At 38.1% G+C, this 18,099-nt stretch overlaps 1 protein-coding gene across 3 annotated transcripts in view; it reads left to right on the top strand.

Annotated features, from left to right (window-relative positions):
- Positions 1-10,373, top strand: part of XRN1 (5'-3' exoribonuclease 1) — a 100,612-nt gene extending 90,239 nt beyond the window's left edge. For 2 of the 3 annotated variants that reach the window (XM_059920173.1, XM_059920174.1), the window contains exons 37-42: positions 7-188; positions 1,806-1,919; positions 2,015-2,117; positions 4,418-4,456; positions 4,818-4,978; positions 5,461-10,373. In XM_059920173.1, coding sequence (XP_059776156.1) covers positions 7-188; positions 1,806-1,919; positions 2,015-2,117; positions 4,418-4,456; positions 4,818-4,978; positions 5,461-5,760 — 899 coding nt within the window. In that variant the 3' untranslated portion in view covers positions 5,761-10,373. The remainder of the gene's footprint in view (positions 1-6; positions 189-1,805; positions 1,920-2,014; positions 2,118-4,417; positions 4,457-4,817; positions 4,979-5,460) is intronic. The other variant, XM_059920175.1, reaches the window with a different exon arrangement.
- Positions 10,374-18,099: the final 7,726 nt, after the last annotated feature.

Below are 18,099 nucleotides of genomic sequence, written 5' to 3' on the forward strand. Positions count from 1 at the left end.
TGGCAGCATCTTATATGAACAAGCCTCACAGTGCTAGTGAGTACCATAACGTTCAGTCTGTGGACAGTGTGTGCTGGCCTGCCGCCAGCCAGATTCCTCCTGTGTCCACGCCAGTAACTGAACTTTCTCGAATTTGTTCCCTTGTTGGAATGCCACAACCAGATTTCTCCTTTCTGAGAACACCACAGGTATTGTATATTACCGTTCTTCCATTTACATAAGTTATTGAACACTGAGCTTAAATAAATTGACTGAAAATCTTTAGCTAGAAATAATATAGTGGAGCTGATTTTTTTGACTTTATGAGCAGCATAGATTAATACCTCTCACTCTGGGTCTTCCATTTATGCCTAACCAGACCCCTCAGAGAAACTGATAGAGGAACCTGGGCAGCAGGTAGCCTCGCAAGATTCTTCAGACTGATAGAGCTAGGGATCTTGTTCTCCAGCAGCAGTTTTCAAACTTTTTGGTCTCAGAAACTCCCCATCTTTTTTTTGAGGACCCCAAAGAACTTTTGTTTACTTGTGTTATATCCATATTTACCAAATAAAAAATTAAAACTGAAAAAAACAATTTTAATGTTGTTAATTAAAAATGACTTCGAAAAAAATTTAATGAGAAGAGTCGCATTGCTCTACTTTTTTGCAAGTCTTATCCATCTTCTAGCTGAATAGAGAAGCTAGGTTCTCATATCTGCTTCTTACTATCAATCTCTTGTAATACGTGGTTTTGGTTGAAATATATGAAGAAAATCTGGCCTCACACAAATAGATAGTTGGAAAAAGGAAGAAAATTTTAATAGCCTTTTCATATAACTGTGGATATTCTTTGATACTACATTAAAACATGGTATTTTCTTAAAAGTTAGTGCAATGTAGAATCTGAAATTATATCAATGAACTTTTTGTTCTCTGTATACTTACGAGAAAATGAGAGTGAAAAGGGCAAATAGCATTTTCATATTATAATAAAAATAGTTTGAACCTCAAGGATCCCCAGAAAGGGGCTCAGGGACCTCCAGGATCCCCACACTGCACCTTGAGAACCACGGCAGGAAGGCTGTTTTCTCCTTTTTATATCCAGATCCTTGACACATTCTCACCTAAAGCAGAAAGCATGATTAAACTAATAATACTACATAAAAATGGCTACCTTTTGAAAAAGTAACATTTTTTAAAAATCTTTTTTATAAAAGAAAAGCACATACTGTAAAGAATTATCATTTAAATATAAAATCAGTCAGAACCCCTGAGTCTTTTAAATTTTAGCAGTTAATTCATATTAGCGAAATATGTGCTATTTAAAGGATGGTGGAAAGCAGAGGTCAGCAGATTTTTTCTATAAATGGCCAGATAGGAAATATTTTAGGCTTTGTGGGCCATATGGTCTCTGTCACAACTACTCACCTCTACAATTACAGTATGAAAACAGCCATAGGTGATACATAAGAGTGGGCTTGGCTGTGTTCCAATAAAATCTTACATACAAAACAAGTAGAAAACCTAGTTTCCTGATCTGAGATACAAAGAAAAAAGTTTTGCTGGCTTTCATTTACATTATGATGCTTGGTCCTTCAACTAGCTTAGAGATCATTTTAACTTTGTAAACATTGAAAGATAAAGCAACAATTGTAAAGTTTTTGCATCATAACCCAGAACTTAAGCTGATAGTCCTTTTTTGAATTCTTAAATTTTTTTTTACAAAATGTTAGATGAAATTATTCCATTTGTTTAAACTAAGCTTTGGAGGAGGAGGTCGACTTCCTGGACAGAAAACTTCATAACCATTCCTGTTCTTTTTTTTAGACAATGACAGTTTGCCAGGTAAAATTATCTAACGGCTTACTGGTACATGGGCCACAGTGCCATTCTGAAAATGAAGCCAAGGAAAAAGCTGCACTTTTTGCTTTACAACAATTGGTGAGAACTGTCCATGAATTGTCTACTAAATCTTTAATTAATCCCTCTCGATGTTTTTTGTTGCATTGTTTTATAACTTTTAAATACTTCCATAGGGCTCCTTAGGAGTGAATTTCCCTTTGCCTCCACCAATATTTCCAAGTTATCCTCCTGCTGTACCACCTGGAACCATTCCTCCAGTTTTTCCCCAACCTACTGGTAAGGTATTTTGCTCTTCTAAGTATTTGTTATTGAATTATATTGTTTTTAGAAAGTTCTTTTAAGAAGCATCATTTTGAGGAAACCAAAAAAATTACCAAAATGTTTAGGTAATTTAAGGAGTTGTGAGAAGTAAGCCTGAAACCAGAGCCTGCAGGTTCATCTAAAAATACCATTTGCCCTCCTACAGTCTATAGTGTGGCTAGATAGAGTAGGAAGGACTGTTCTCTGTTTTGGGCAGCCCAGTAGCTGCCAATGCATGAATTTGGGTTTAAGGTAGACATCAAAAACACAGGGACGGGGGGCGGGGGGGCGGGGGGGTGGTTGTAGGGAGTTGGGGGAGGTGTGGGAAGAAAAAACAGAGATGAAGGGAATAAGAAGCTGTGGATTTGAAAGAAACTGCCCTTGGTGATGAGGGAAATGAAGAGCGGAGGGGATTTTGAACTTACTCTATGTGTGTTTCTTAATACTCTCTCACCTTAAGGATAGGTACATAGAAGACTAAAGAGCTTTTAAAAGATAATTACTCTTAAAAGAATTTTTTTTTTAAGTTTTACAAAAAAAAAAAAAACCATAATCAGAGTACCCTACTTGGCTTTGCAGTAATAATATTTATACAGTCACATATCATAAACACTGTTTATAATTTTAAACAAACATTGTAATATACTTACATTGGGAGGACAGGGTAAGTAGTGAGGGGTGGTATAAAAGAACTGAATTTTGATCTAGCATAACAGGAAGTCTAAAAATGCCTAAAATTGAAAAATCAACTAGCAGTATAAGCAAATTATTGAACAGTTTGGAAATAAACAGCTAAAACAGTTAAACCTGGGATGGACCAGATGACTGCTATATTATGTTGAAAACCCTTTTTATTACGATATGTATGTGTATAATTCTCTTTACTTTGATTTGTTTAAAAATTCAATTTGTCTAAGGTCGTAAGTTACTAAGTAGCAGTAGTAGCATTCAAAAGCAAATATATCTAATTACAAAGCCCACAATTTTGTTACTGTACTACACTGGCATTCCTTTGCCTGTATAAACAATGTTTAGTCATAAAATTTTTATGGCACAGTGGATCTGAAGTTTTCATATAGCTCAAGGTAGTAAGTCCACTATAACCTGGAAAATCTAATTTAACTGCTTTTTCACTTTCAAAAATGAATCCAGCAACTATATATCAATTAATTTTAAGTAATTAGTTCATGCAGGTTACCTAAAGGTCTGCCCACAAGCTTCTCTCAAAAAGGATTTGTCTTATGAGAATATATTATCTAAAAGGAATGATTGTTTTCCCATTTATTGTCAATATTTTATAGCTTGATATTTTACCTTTTTAATGTTGATTATTATGTTTACGTTCATTATTATATCATGTTTATTAGTGTATTTTTACCTACCTAGAATTTTAAAGTTTAATTGGAGTTCTTTTGGTTTTGTGCTCTCCAGTGTTCCAATAATAATATATGATATAAAAGCCATGAGATTTGAATGTTAATCAGGAGAAAACAACTTATGCATCAGATTAAGATTTTAAAGTTATTTTATAGATTTCCACTTTATGGTATGAAAGGGTCCCAATGGAGAAAAATATAGTTTATATTTAGGACAGTGATTTTGGGAAATGGTTGAGTTGACCTATGCATAAGATTACTATAGCATCTTTTAAATAGATTTTCTTGGTCTTATAACTGCCACCAAAGTTGCACATAATTTTCTAAATCTTACTAGTGTGTTTCATATTAAAACTGTTCTTTATCCTGGAATTTTTACATCTGTAATTCATAACATTGAAATATATTATGATTCTTCTCTCCTGATCCAAACATTTTTTAAGTAGCTGAGTTTTAGTTAAGCTATACTGTCTTATAATTCTGGCTGCCTTTTTCTCTCTTTAAAAGGAAGGTTTGAGCACAGTACATACCTTCTTTGGTGGCAATGTGCTGGTGTCTCGATTGTCATTGTTTAATGCAGTAGTTCCCAAATGTTGCACTGATGCTGACTGCGGAAGAGTCACCTGTGGAGCTTATTAACAATACAGATTACTGGGCCCCTCAGAGTCTGATGTACTAGGTCTGGAGCCTTGCCCAGGAATCTGTATTTCATAAGCTCCCTGTGTGATTCAGATACACAAATCAGTCTTGGGAACCACTGATTCAAGGCGCTTTTAATAAGAAAATGTAAATTTTTTTTAAAATTCTTGAATTACAAATATTAGAATAGGGAAAAAGATTCTACATGTTATATGAAAGTGATCAGATTTCAAGACTTGAGCTTTTTTGGTTTTTTTGTAGGCTGGGATCACTATGGAAGCAACTTAGCATTGAGGGCAGGTGAGATTCTTAAGATTTCTCTCTTTGTGCCCTGGCTTTTCTCCCCCAAGGGACAGTTTCATGACCCTTTTATTATTTTTTAAAATATTATTACAAATATTCCTAAAGCTTATATCAGTATATGGTACTATTGGCCTTCGTAGGCCAGACAGCATAATGATAAGCTGACTTCTGTAGATGATTCACAGTCCTTAAGGGGCTCCTGAGGTTGAACATTGTAAGCAAGGGTAATCAGAAATTAAGTGTATATGCCCTTTGCCAAAGCGAAAAAAGCCAAAAAAGGGTAGCAGAAGGAGGTCTTAAATTTCAAGGCTTTTATGATACCATTTTACTAAAACAGCTTTTCCATGATTTTTAACAGCTAATATAATGCCCTCATCATCTCATCTCTTTGGCTCAATGCCATGGGGACCACCAGTGCCAGTTCCTGGGAAGCCCTTCCATCATACTTCATATGCTGGGACCATGCCCATGGCTGGAGGAATGCCAGCTGGTGTGCACAATCAGTTCATACCTCTACAGGTGAGACCTGAAAGAGAATTATTATATTTTTTTAAGAGAATCAGTTTCTCACTGCTCAAAGACCATTGATAAAATTTTGTATATTCAGTAATTATTCAGTGCCAACTAGAAGTCCATTCATTACTGGTCTGAGTACTGAGAATATATTTTGACCAGTGGTGACCAGTCTGACCTGTTCCCTGCTGTCTGAGTTTGTGTTCTAATAGATAATAATAATTGCAACAAGTAATAACATCCTTTTCTAGAACAAAGGGATTTAAAATCAGGAATATGAATTTTCTTTATATTTAAGTTATGGATAATTTTTAAATATTTTATTTGTAACCATATTCCTTGAATTTCTAAAGTCTGGTTTGGAGGTTGTAAGTGGAAGTCACAAGTCAGCAGTGATTGACAAGTATTAGCAGCATGGTTTATGGTATTTTCTGACACTAGCTTTTTTGGTCTACATTGTTAATTAATGATGCTTTTATTCCTCAAAGGTAACTAAAAAAAGGGTTGCAAGCAAAAAGAACTTTGAGAACAAGGATGCCCAGAGTTGTCAAGCCACCCTACTTCAGACTAGCCAGTCAGCGTCTTCTGATGTCACCAAAGTGATTCCACAGGAGAGTTTATCAGCTTCCTTAAAGTCCTCTCAGATTACTCAACTTGCGTCTCCTTTTCAAGTTGAAGCTGCCTCCCCAGGCCATAGTGTGTCTCACCATAAGTCAACACCAAGCTCCTCAAGAAGAAAATCAAGAAAACTGGCTGTCAATTTTGGAGTTTCTAAACCTTCTGAATAAATTTGGTACTTGGAATTAAATTAATTTCATTCCTTTCCTCCCACCTTTTTATAAATCCATATCTGTGTCTCATAAAAAATTACAGTGTACTATTTTAAAACAATATATTTCAATTAAAATTTTTAAAATGTTTAGTTGTCAGGCACTTTTCATGCTATTTAAAAGACTATACATCAAATTGTGCATCTTAAGTATGTGCAATTTGTTTTACATCAATTATACCTCAATAAAGCTGTAAAAAAAGACTACATTCAACCTTGTGTTAAAATGATATCAGTGGACTAAGCATTCAAATGTACCACTCTAACCATTGGCTTCATCATTAGACGCATCCTAAACTATGAATTAGACATCATATTGCAATAATTATAAACATTTTTTACACTATCATTGAGGGATAATTAAATGGAGCATGAAAATTGGGCCTCAAGTATAATTTACTGAATGTGGATTTTATTTCTCTTTTTAATGATGTAGCAGAAGTGTCAGGAGAATGGCTCTTATTTATAGGTATTTTAACTTATGTTTTATTATATCTGAGGGTCCTTTGGACCTGCTGTGAAGTGATCACACTTGTGGTGGTGCTGCCAGTTTTGCTTTATTCTCAATTTTGTACCAAAGCAACTTCAGAATACTGATCAGAATATTTCATTTAACTGCTTAGAATTATAAATAGCAATCTAGATTTGAGTAAATAATGACAATTTTTTAGATTATTCAAGAACCAGCATTAGTAATTTCTAATAAAATTAAGTTTCAAAATCTACAGGGTATAATGATTACAAATTAATCTTCTAATAGGATAAAGTACAAAATATTAATCATGTTGTTAATTAAAATAAATTGTGTTATCAATTTGTATAGCTTTTTACCTGCTTACTTAAACATACATGAGAGCTCCATTGTTGGTCCATGTGTAGTGCTTCCTGGAACTGATGAAATTCTAAATTTTTAAAAAATTCCAAGGTGTGCACAGGCACCATCAGTGTATACTGTACATTATTTATATGACAAGTGCCCGTCTCATTCTCGTTCCATATTTTTAGCTTTATGCTGAACTGCCCAGGGACTCTGGCATTTTGTCTTTGCATGTCACGTGTGGGTGTGTATTGTTCAAGCTGTAGCTGTTGAAATTATTTTAGAGTTTATGAAAATGTCTCAGTGGTACCAGGGGCTGAGTTTTTATATGTATGTTTGTGCTTTCATTTTTGTGATATGCTTATATTTTTAAGGAAGTAAGTTATCATACTTTTTTAAAAGTAGGAACAACAATCTTTGTTTGGAACTGCTTATTATTATATTTAGTTTCATTTGGCTCACTGAAAACTCTGCCATGAGTCTTCGTCTGTTTGTTTTTAAAAATGCTACTATTGGATTAAATGGATTTCTTTCTCTAACTGCTAAATGTTAGAGTTTCTCTAAATGTTAATAGGATATTTGTATATTAGTAGTGCCTTTAGTGTAAGAGATAAATGTTCATTATTTGTCATTTATCACAGTCATGTGAGTTTCTGTGATTTTATTTTCTATTAATTTTCCTAGATTCAGATGTTCATTGGTTCCCAGAATTTCTTTTTTGGGGAATATTTGTTTCTCTGTAATGGGATCTTGAGTAATGAGGCTCAAGTAATTCTCAGTGTTTGTCCTTACTGCCTCACGAACTTTTTTTTTTTTTTTAAGGGAACATCTATTTGGGGCACACAATACAAAAAAGTTAGATTGTGATGATAAGATTATGCCAACCTCTTACTCCTTTAAAGTGTATCATATTTTTCACCTTATGTAACTTTACAAACTCCAGCATTCAAGAATTGCCTCACTCATCATTGCTCTGTGACCCCTCTATAAACAGTGTACAGCCCACATCTTTTTTAAAGCCCAGAAGAAGGAGCATGTGCCGTCTTCTGAAAACTCCAAGAGAAATTTTGGTAAGCACAGTGCCACTGAACCCATATAACGATGTTTCCTCAGTATTCAAGTAAAGCAAGCTGACAGTTCTAGGCGGATCGGCAGTACAAGTGTTTTCTTTTCATTCTTTCTTCTCTTTTTAAAAAATGTGTTACTCTAAAAGTCAAGACTAACGAGAGATTAAAATGGAAGAGAGCTCCATAATGACTAGATAGTGTCAGGCATTCATCTATATTCTCTTCACCTTGTACACCTGTTCTAAATGTGGGCCTGAGAGCAGTAGATGTGCCCTCTCTGGGGAGGATATAAGAGGCAGAGACTGTTTTTATCTCATGACAATCTTGAGGAGACTAGATCCACTAATAGACTGGGAAACTTAACAGTTTTTCCTTTTTTGGATGGTGCAGACTCAGAATACCCCAGAGTTTAGAAATAGGCCCATTCAACTGTTGAATCTGTTGCGGCCTTTCTGTGGAAACCATGGGCTGTATAGGGCACAGAAGAGCAGGTTCCCCAAAATACTTCATGTTTCCACGTAATAAGAGCAGTTAAATGTATTTAAACCTTCCTCTCCTCGCTGAAACATTACTTCTAAATATCCTTGTTCAGTAAAGTTTTTTTTCCTTTTTTTTTTTTTTTGCGCAAATTAAGTGAATTTTGAATATTGGTCCTTCAGTCTCATTGTTCCTTTTCACCGTTTCCTACGTTACCTGAGCTTTATAATTTTACAGATAGGCTGTATTAACTGACTGAAACATCATGTAGACCCAAGTCTTAAACGTCTGAGACTCAGTTGCCTGAAAAATTAATTTCACCTCTGTGTGTGTCTTGGTTTCAGTTTAAGACTTTCCTTGCTGTTCAGAGGGATAAGTGGTTCTTTTAGAACTAAAAAGATAAGGAGATCTTTTTTTTCCTGTTGGTGGGAGAGATGAAAAACTCTTGATGCAGGTTTTTTGTTTTTTTATTTCCTTTTCTGTAATCAGGTAATTGCTTTGGTTTTAGACTGATATTTTTCAAACTAATCTAGATTTTGGGGGGAGGGGTCAGAGAGGGAGGCAGTTGGAAGAAGGAAACAGTTAAATAAGACCTATCCAACACTGCATTTTTAGACTATATCTTTCTAGGTCAAGGAAATAGATAAGTTGCAGGGTCTTTTTTATTCACTCACTTTTAAATCATCTGTTTTATTTGTATTAATAAATCATACATTTTCATAGTGATTGTCTAATTTATACCTTTAAGATAGCTAGGAGTGTCCAGCTGTCCATTGAAGTTCATTGTAATATGCTTCATCTCATTGTCCAGAGGCCCTTTTTTAAAGCAACTGTGTACAATCTCCCAGCTTTTTGAGTTTGCTATATTTCTTAGCACCATCTTGCTTCCAAATTGTGTTTTTACTGTGGAGGAGAATTAATTTATTGGAGAGGAATGACCATGACAGGCATTCTCAACCTTTAAAAAGAAATGAATCACAGAAATTCCCTTATTTTTTTTTAGAGACAGTGATAGAACTCAAACTGGCAGTGTTCTTATTTCAGAAGTTTTGTCAGTGAAACAGTGGTTTTTTTTGCAGGAGCTTCCTTTCCTAGTTAGGATAATGCTTAAAATTCCAGAAATGAATATGTTTCAGACAGAGCTGGTTCAGATTCCCATCAGACCACTCCGTCTTCTGCCAGGGAGCAGTGTGAGACAGCGTCGAGACAGACAGAACGGGGGCAGGCGGAAGTTTCACCAACTTAACTCCAACACCACTGATCCTTTGTTTAGAGGGAGAGAAAAAACAGGTATAAAATAGTTTTCGTAGTTAAGAATATCACCAATCCATAGCTGCTTTTTGTGTTTGTGTGTGTGTGTGTGTGTGTGTGTGTGTGTGTGTGTGTCAGTGAACCAGCAGTAATGCCTTGCTCAGTCGCATTCGGCCATCTCAAGTGCAATTCATGATGGACACTCTGGTTTCCAACAGATAAAGTTTTACGTAGTTAAACCTGTAAAAACTAATTTTTTTTCAACAGTACACCTATTGCTATTATTTCAGCAATTGGTATACTATTAAATTGCCCAGGCCAAATAATTAAGTTTCTGTAGATGTTTTACTAATTTGAGCCAAATCCTCATACTGTTTTCTCATAAAGTAATAAGAATGAGAATTTGGTCCTCAGTTTGCTTTAAGTTCTCTTATTCCTTTCTTTCCCTTACAGTTAAAGGACTTTTTTGTTTGTTTTGGAGCTTGGGGGCTTTTTTTTGCCTTAAGTGTCGTACATTTTCTTTTGCCTGCACCCAGTTGCTTCTTTGAGTGTTTTCATCTATTTTGATATATGAGTAATAGATAGTATACTATATCATCAAAGTGTTCCAACATTTTGTTCTTTTAAACAACGTAAGTAAGTATAATTCATACATATATATCTTAATTCCTTTCTTTCCTCACATAAGTATTTTATAAGTAACTGGAATTTTTCATTAGATCTTATACAGAGCAGTATTTTATTAAAAGTTCAAAAGGGAAGACTTTTATGTGCTCATTTTGTAGTTTTTGTTTTTTAAATATCTTTACATTGTCTGCAATTAAAGTGTTTTAAACTTGCATTGGAATGGACTCCGAATGTATTTTTGTGTTAAGCTGTACATTTGTACATTTCTAGCATGAAGGTAGCCTCAAAATGTTGTGCAAAAGGATTTTAAAATGTATGAATCACTGAAAGAGTTTAAACATCTATACATGTTAAATGCTATATGGATTTTAATTAAACCTTTGAGAATGATTTCATAAGCTGTTTGTTCTTGTATGTTTGCAGTGATATTAAAAGTAGAAACATTACAGTATTCACTTAAACCCCATATCCTTTTTTTTTAGCAAGTTTTTTTAAAATATTTATTTATTTACTTACTTATTTGGCTGTGTCGGGTCTTAGTTGCAGCACGTGGGATCTTCGTTGCAGCATGTGGGATCTTTTGTTGCAGTGCACGGGCTTCTCTAGTTGCAGCGTGCAGGCTTCTCTCTCGTTGTGGCACACAGGCTCCAGAGCATGCAGGCTCGGTAGTTGTGGCGCACGGGCTTAGTTGCACTGCAGCACGTGGGATCTCAGTTCCCCAACCGGGGATCAAACCTGCATCCCTTGCGTTGGAGGGCGGATTCTTACCCACTGGACCACCAGGGAAGTCCCAAACCCCATATCCTTTTATATTGGCATTTTGAAACTGTCAGTTAGCATAAACTAGACAGCACGATTGGTGGAGAAAGTCGGACTATAGATTCTGTTGCCCACTGTTCAGATCCTACCTCTACTTCTAATTGTAAATAAATCATTCTCATTTTAGGACTGGCAAGTTATGTAATACCTAAGCCTCAGTTTCTTCATCTCCTAAAGGAAGAAAACAACACCCCTTGTATGGTTAATATGTTTAAAGCACTGGGTACATAGCAGGTATATTACAGATGTTAGTAAATAAGGATTTGTCACATGTACCTAAACACACAGAGTCCTGTATGGTGCCAAATACCTCTATGCTTTTCCCACTGAGTCCCTCTCCAGTATTCAGTTCATGCAGAGTCCCCACTCCTCACTTAGGCATCTGGGAGACTTTTCTCTTTCTGTTCTTCTTCCTTTTCCCTGCCATTGATCCCCTCTATCTTTTCTACCAAGGGGAAGGTTCTTACAGAGCCATGTTGGAAGAGGCTTTAGTTCTTACTCGTAAGACTGGGGAATCTACAAGACTAACATCTTGCTAATTGGCCATGTCTCACAATATAACTCCAATGCATTATTATGCATATTACCAAAATCTCTCTATGGTAGGGGTGGGAAGGAGTTGGAAAGAAAGGGTTAAGGAGGGAAGAGAATCTCTACCTACTAAATCTGCTTCCACCTCTGCCCCTTCAACCTGAGTCTGTCTGTACTGTTGTACTTTTACTCAAGACCCCGAGGAGTGGTCACATTCTGATACGGTGTTTGGCCGCCTGCATGCAGCAGAAGGCACGAGGCCTGGGATCACCAGTGGAGACGTCGCCAGCTGCTCTTCCACTTCATCCCCCAGACCGCCAGCTCCCCACGGTAACCACCCCTGTCCGCCCCAACTCTGTAGCATCACCGGGCTCCCCCAACCTTGGTGTCAGTTTTTTTACTTGAGAATCAAAACTAAACAAACCAAAACCCACTCAAGCTAGCTTAAGAAAAGGAAACTTGCTGTAAGAATATGGGGCTATCTCAGAGAATACAAGCAGGCTTCTCAGGAGCTGAACCTTAGTCGAGGTGTTACCTTCCAATTCACTCTCTGTCTCCTCTCCACGGGGCCGTGGGCTCTATAGTGTCTGTGACTCTCTGTAGATCAGGTCTTTGCTCCAACATCTATATTTGGGGGTGGGGGACAGGTCACCTTGAGGGGCTACCCCTACTGGACTGTGGGTTGATGAGGAAATTTGGACCTATCAAAGGCAGGCTCTTAAGAAACAACCACATTCTGGGCTGGCAGTCAGTCCTCATAGTTCATACATAAAAGAAGGCCTGCAGGGACTTCTCTCGTGGTCCAGGATGTACAAAAACCACCCAGAATCCAAAGGCAGAAACACGGCTGAGCTTCAAAGGGGCCTGGACCAAGAGCAAGAAAGCTATCAGAAACATAGATACCTAACTTCTCCAGCCTCACCTCTGCCTTTCTGTTTAACACTCAAGGCTTCCGTATTCCCTTTGTACATTGCTTTAGTTCCAGCAACCAGCCTCGGACTAGCATCTCTCCATCTCAACTCCAAATGGGCTAAGTTTGTATCAGATGTCCACCTCCATGTAAGCAAGTAACATCAACTAACACAAACATGGCTGCCACGGCCCATTCATGTGGAGCGATGTTCTTCGGAGCAAGAAAGATCAGGATGTGAAGATACCCCTAAAAGCTGTTCTCATAGGAGCTATTACATGATTGTAAGTAGGGGTTATTTGCTTTGAAAATGAAAACTGGTGGCATTGCAGAGAATTGATTAGAGAGAGTGGAAATCGTAGACAAACAGAAAGCTGTTTCAGTCATCCAAGTAAGAATGGTGCAGCTGCACTAACTCTTAGAAGCTCCTATATTGTTCAGTATGTTGGGTATCAAAGAGAAACAAGACATGTGGAATCAGAGTTTCCAGCATCACCCTCTCAGGGTGACCCATTAATATTTTACCAGAGATTCTCTCTGGCGTATTGCAATTCATGGCGTAGCTGGTCTGGAAACAACACAATAGATCCAAGCCTTCCTGAGGACAATTAACGTTCTCCCACATCCTCCCGTGTATGACCTGCTGACTTTCTTTATTATCTAAGAAATATGAGCTCTTTCCAAGAAGTCTTTCTCAGCCTGATGACACGTCCTAGAATGTCAAGCAAACATGACTTCTGCAACTATATTCGTGGATAGCAGGAGCAAAAACTATTTCTTTTTTTTTTTTTAGTATTTATTTATTTATTTTGGCTGCACTGGGTCTTAGTTGTGGCAGGCGGGATCTTTTAGTTGCAGTGTGTGGACTTAGTTGCAGCATGCAGACTCTTGGTTGTGGCATGCATGTGGGATCTAATTCCCTGACCAGGGATCGAACCTGGGCCACTTGCATTGGGAGCGCAGAGTCTTACCCACTGGACCACCAGGGGAGTCCTACAAACTCCTATTTCTTACCAAGAATGTATCACATGGAGTCAGAGCTAGCCTCAATCACAAAATCCTGAATGACAGTCGGTACTCTTTGCTCATTATGTTAGAACATTATGTTCTACAAAAGACAGCTGGGCACAAACTGATGGCGATACCCCTTGCATAATGGCCAAGGCTGGGAATTTCTCCACTATGTCGGTTGCAGGGCAATATTTATTGTTCACAGGCACAAGTCACATCATTAATTATGTCTCTATGAATATAGCACTGAACGTTTGTGCTCCAGGCTCAGTGATAATAACAGTTACCACTTACGGGCTATCTGCTAGGTACCATTCACTTTATATAACACTTTCAATCTTCCAAACAATAGTAATATAAAAATAGTATAACTCATTTCACAAAAAAGGAAAGTAAGACACAAAAAAGGCTAACTTGCCCAAAGATACAATATGCAGCTGAGTTGGAATTCAGAAGAGATCTGTTGAATCCCCAAACCCAAGTTCTAGTTTACTTTCTCTTTTGAAATTAATTTCTAATTGTTTAGGTAACATACAGCTGCATTTCCTACAAATTTTGGAAGTACTGCTCAGGTTGTCAAATGACCAATATGACACCTAACTGGATGAGTGGGGAGCAGTGGTCAAACTACCTGTGGAACCCAGTTTGCTAGATGTCAGCAGGGTTCTCTATCCTGGAAAGGATGTCTTTTATGGAAAAACTACCTATCCTGCAGGACATCCAAGACTATTTGACTGAAGGAATCACTCAAAATGGCCTAGAATTGTACTTAAGGTTGAAAAGACCGTAAGAGAATGGATTGCATATCAGCCTGCCAAAGCAAACTATCCTGGGTCCCTACTTTTCGGGAGGGCAGCACCAAGAGCTCCATCAAGAATCCAGACTGACTTCAAGGAAGCCATCATGGTCGATAGCTTCCCCAAATGGATCCAGGTCTTTCCCTATCCAACTCAAACCTCTGGAGCAACGGCCCTGAGAGAGACAGCTGTTTGCAGCACCAGAATGGCAGGAACGACCATTTATGACAATAAGTCTATCTTTATTTCATTTGACATGAGGAAATTTGTGGTCAAGATCCTTAGTGTGCAGTACAGTTGGACAGGTTGTAAAGACAGTACAGATCTCCAAGTACAAACTTGCCAGCTTTTGTGTCCCTCCATAGCAGATATTTTTTTAAGGAATGTGGCCAAGAGTGAATGAATGAATCAATGTTTTTTAAAGCAGAGCATTATCTCAAAGCTGGCTTTGCCTACTTGCAGCAAAACTTAACGGGCATACAGCATTCTGGTTGCAGTTTTGTCTGAAGAGATTCTTGAGTTAGGTTTATTCCAGGAGTATATTCCCACCCCTGTGACTCGGGTTACTGGGCCTGTGACATGTACTAACGGGCCATTGTGGCATCCCCACACATAGCTGAGGCAGAAGTGTTCCTCAAGGAATGCAAGGGGTGATATGGCACCAGAAGAGGTGAGCTTTCTGGCAGAGGGCAAGAAATTAGTGGAGGGAGTGCCAGCAGGGACCAGGGATAGATTTAGTGGAGCTGGCAGTGCAGAAGGGAAAACGTCCTATACTGCTTGAAGGAGATGCTTCGATATTGTTCCACAAGTATTAGTTGAGGGCCTACTATGGGCTGGGCACTGTCAGGAAACCCAGGCTTCCAGGGAAGGACTCCAAAGGAAGGAGAAGAGAAGCCAGGACTCAGCCAGCATACAGACTTTATTCCCTTCACATAGAGGTGACTGCGTATTTATCACACAAGGCTGCTACCTCATTCAGGACCCTCAAGGTCAGTTTTCTTTTTCTCTTTTTAATCAGAACATTTAAAAGTAAGCTGACATGATTTCCAGCCAAAGAGGGACTTTTGACGGGGAATTTTGCTCTCTTCCTTTGCTGCAAAATAATGTATGTTTCTCTTCTGGGGAATGAGCACACAAGACGATTGCTTAAGCACAATAGATATTAGTCACAGCTCACTGATTTCATCTATTTCTCCCCAGAAAGAAAAAAAAAAAAACATTACAGGGTGATAATCAGATGAGTCCCCATAAGGGGACTTGACTGAGAATACGATGCAAAGCTCAAATTAGCAGTATCAGACAAATGAGGGTGTCCATAGCAAGGAGTCTGGGAGCTAAAACCCCCGGGTCTGCACACATTGCAGAATAAGCTATGAGACAAATTATTTTTTTTTTAAAGTAGAGAACATTATTTATTTAGGCTGCGCCCGGTCTTAGTTGCGGCATGCACGCAGTATCTAGTTCCCCGACCAGGGATCGAACCCCGGCCCCCTGCATTGGGAGAACAGCGTCTTACCCACTGGACCACCAGGGAAGTCCCTATGAGACAAATTATTAATGCAGCTTTCGTGATCTTTGCTTTTCTTCTTTAAGCTGTCGTTCACCATTGCTAGATAAATGCTTCCGGAGTTCAACACACGCAAACAACTTTCCCCATCTCAATAGCTTAATCAAACACCAGTGGAGTCTTAACCCGTATCTCTGGGGTTGTCAGATGATAATTTCCCAATGACACTTCCTTAGCACCACTAAGTGAAGGAAGTCATCATTTTGGCCTGAAATGTCATCATGTGATATTTCTACATTTATTGCTAATAATAGAGGTCACAACCGCATGAGTCATCTTTGATTCCTCCTTTTCTTCACCCGCCACGCGCAGTTCGCAAGTCGTGGTGCAATGTCATCTCCTATATCTGCCCTCTTCTCTCCATCCTCATGGTTACCTTACCTTAATGCAGGTTCTCTTCTTCTCAAGCTTAGCCTATTGACATGGTCCTCTTTTTTTCCTGCTTCCAGACTCCAGTCCATAAAAACAACAATAGTAAATACTGTTTACAGACCAAGTGCTTTATAGCATTCTGCCATTTAACTCTCACCACAGTGTTGTGAGAAAGGCATTTTTAAAGTTTTTTCTTTTATTGTGGTAAGAACACAACATGAGATCTACCCTCTTTACAGGATTTTAAGTATAGAGCACAATACTGTTGACTGTAGATGCAATATTGTACAGCAAATCTCTAGAATTTATTCCTCTAAACTGAATTCATGTAGAACTTAACTAAAACTTTATGCTCGGGACTTCCCTGGTGGCGCTGTGGTTAAGAATCCGCCTGCCAATGCAGGGAACACAGGTTTGGTCCGGGAAGATCCCACATGCCGCGGAGCAGGTAAGCCCCTGTGCCACAACTACTGAGCCTGCGCTCCAGAGCCCACGTGCCACAACTACTGAAGCCCGCGTGTCTAGAGCCCCTGCTCCACAACAAGAGAAGCCACCACAATGAGAAGCCCACGCACCGCAACGAAGAGTAGCCCCCGCTCGCCACAACTAGAGAAAGCCCGTGTGCAGCAACGAAGACTCAGCGCAGCAAAAAAATAAATAAAATAAATAAATTTTTTTTAAAAAATTGAAAAAAAATCATAAAAAAAAAACCTTTATGCTCATTAGCTAGAAATTCTTCAATTTCTCCTCCTTTCAACCACTGGCAACCACCTCAGATTGAAATTTTCCTCAACTACCCAGCAATGAATGAACAGATGCTAGGGTCCATCATCATGGCACTTTAAGATACTGAGGCAAAGAAGCTCTTGAAAGCTTTCAAGAAAAAAAAAAATCACATACAAAGGATTAGGAGTAATAATGATTTAAGACATCTCAAAGGTAGTGCCAGAAGCTAGAGAATAATGGAGCAAAGTCTTCAAAATACTGAAAGGAAATAATTTCTAACATAGAATTCTATACTCAGCCGAAGTATTGATAAAATATTAGGATATAATAAAGACATTTTCTAATATAAAAGTCTCAAATAATGTAACTTTTTTTTTTTTTTTTTTTTTTGGCCACACTGCGCAGCTTGTGGGATCTTAGTTCCCCAACCAAGGATTGAACCTGTACCCTCAGCAGTGAAAGCACGTAGTCCTAACCACTGAACCACCATGGAATTCCCTCAAATAATGTAACTTTTAAGTGTCCTTTCTCAAGAAACTACTAGAAGATATGCACTAACAACGTGAGAATGTGACCCAAGATTGAAGATTTAAACCAGATGGAAAGAGAAGTTCTAATCTAATTCACACAAGGTAATTTCTTCAGTGATAGCAAATGGAGATTTCAGTATGAAAGCTGTCCATCAGGTCTAGAGGTTGACTAGTACAAACTGGAAAAAGTTAGAAAGCCCCAGAAGAGATGGCTTTAAGAAAATGAAACTGAGAAAATTCCTGATGTTTCTGAACATCCTAAGGGGAGATTTATAAAATTATAAAAGGTACTTGGGTTGAATTAATAATAAATTTATAGAAAACCAGAAATATCAGATTAAATATTAACTCCAGAGAAAATAGAAAAGTTTTGCAGGAAAGGAAAATATTCATAATTTAGGTCTAGCAGAAAATAGATAGCATAATTCAGGAGACCTTAATAAAGACACTAAAAACTTGTAAGGGTGTAGGTAGACTTAGGAAAACTAAAAAGACTAATAACAAATAAGAATTGTTACCACTCCAGGACAAAAAAAGGCAAAAAGAACATGCCATTACTTGGCTCCAAAGAGACAGAGGGTGTTGCCTGACAAGAGCTGTGACCTTTTGTAGAACTAAGCAGCTAACCCATGGCCACCTAGTAGGGCAGGAGCTGGGGAACATATACTATGACCTCCTTGTTTCTCCCTCCAGTGTCCTGCTGGTGCTTTCTATTGGTCAAACCCAACTGAGTAACCATGGGGCAAGGGAAACCTTTGACGGAGTCCATGCAGATCAGCCTCCCAAGACACAGCAG

The sequence above is a fragment of the Balaenoptera ricei genome, chromosome 4 (assembly GCF_028023285.1).
Source record: "Balaenoptera ricei isolate mBalRic1 chromosome 4, mBalRic1.hap2, whole genome shotgun sequence".
Taxonomy (NCBI): Eukaryota; Metazoa; Chordata; class Mammalia; order Artiodactyla; family Balaenopteridae; genus Balaenoptera; species Balaenoptera ricei.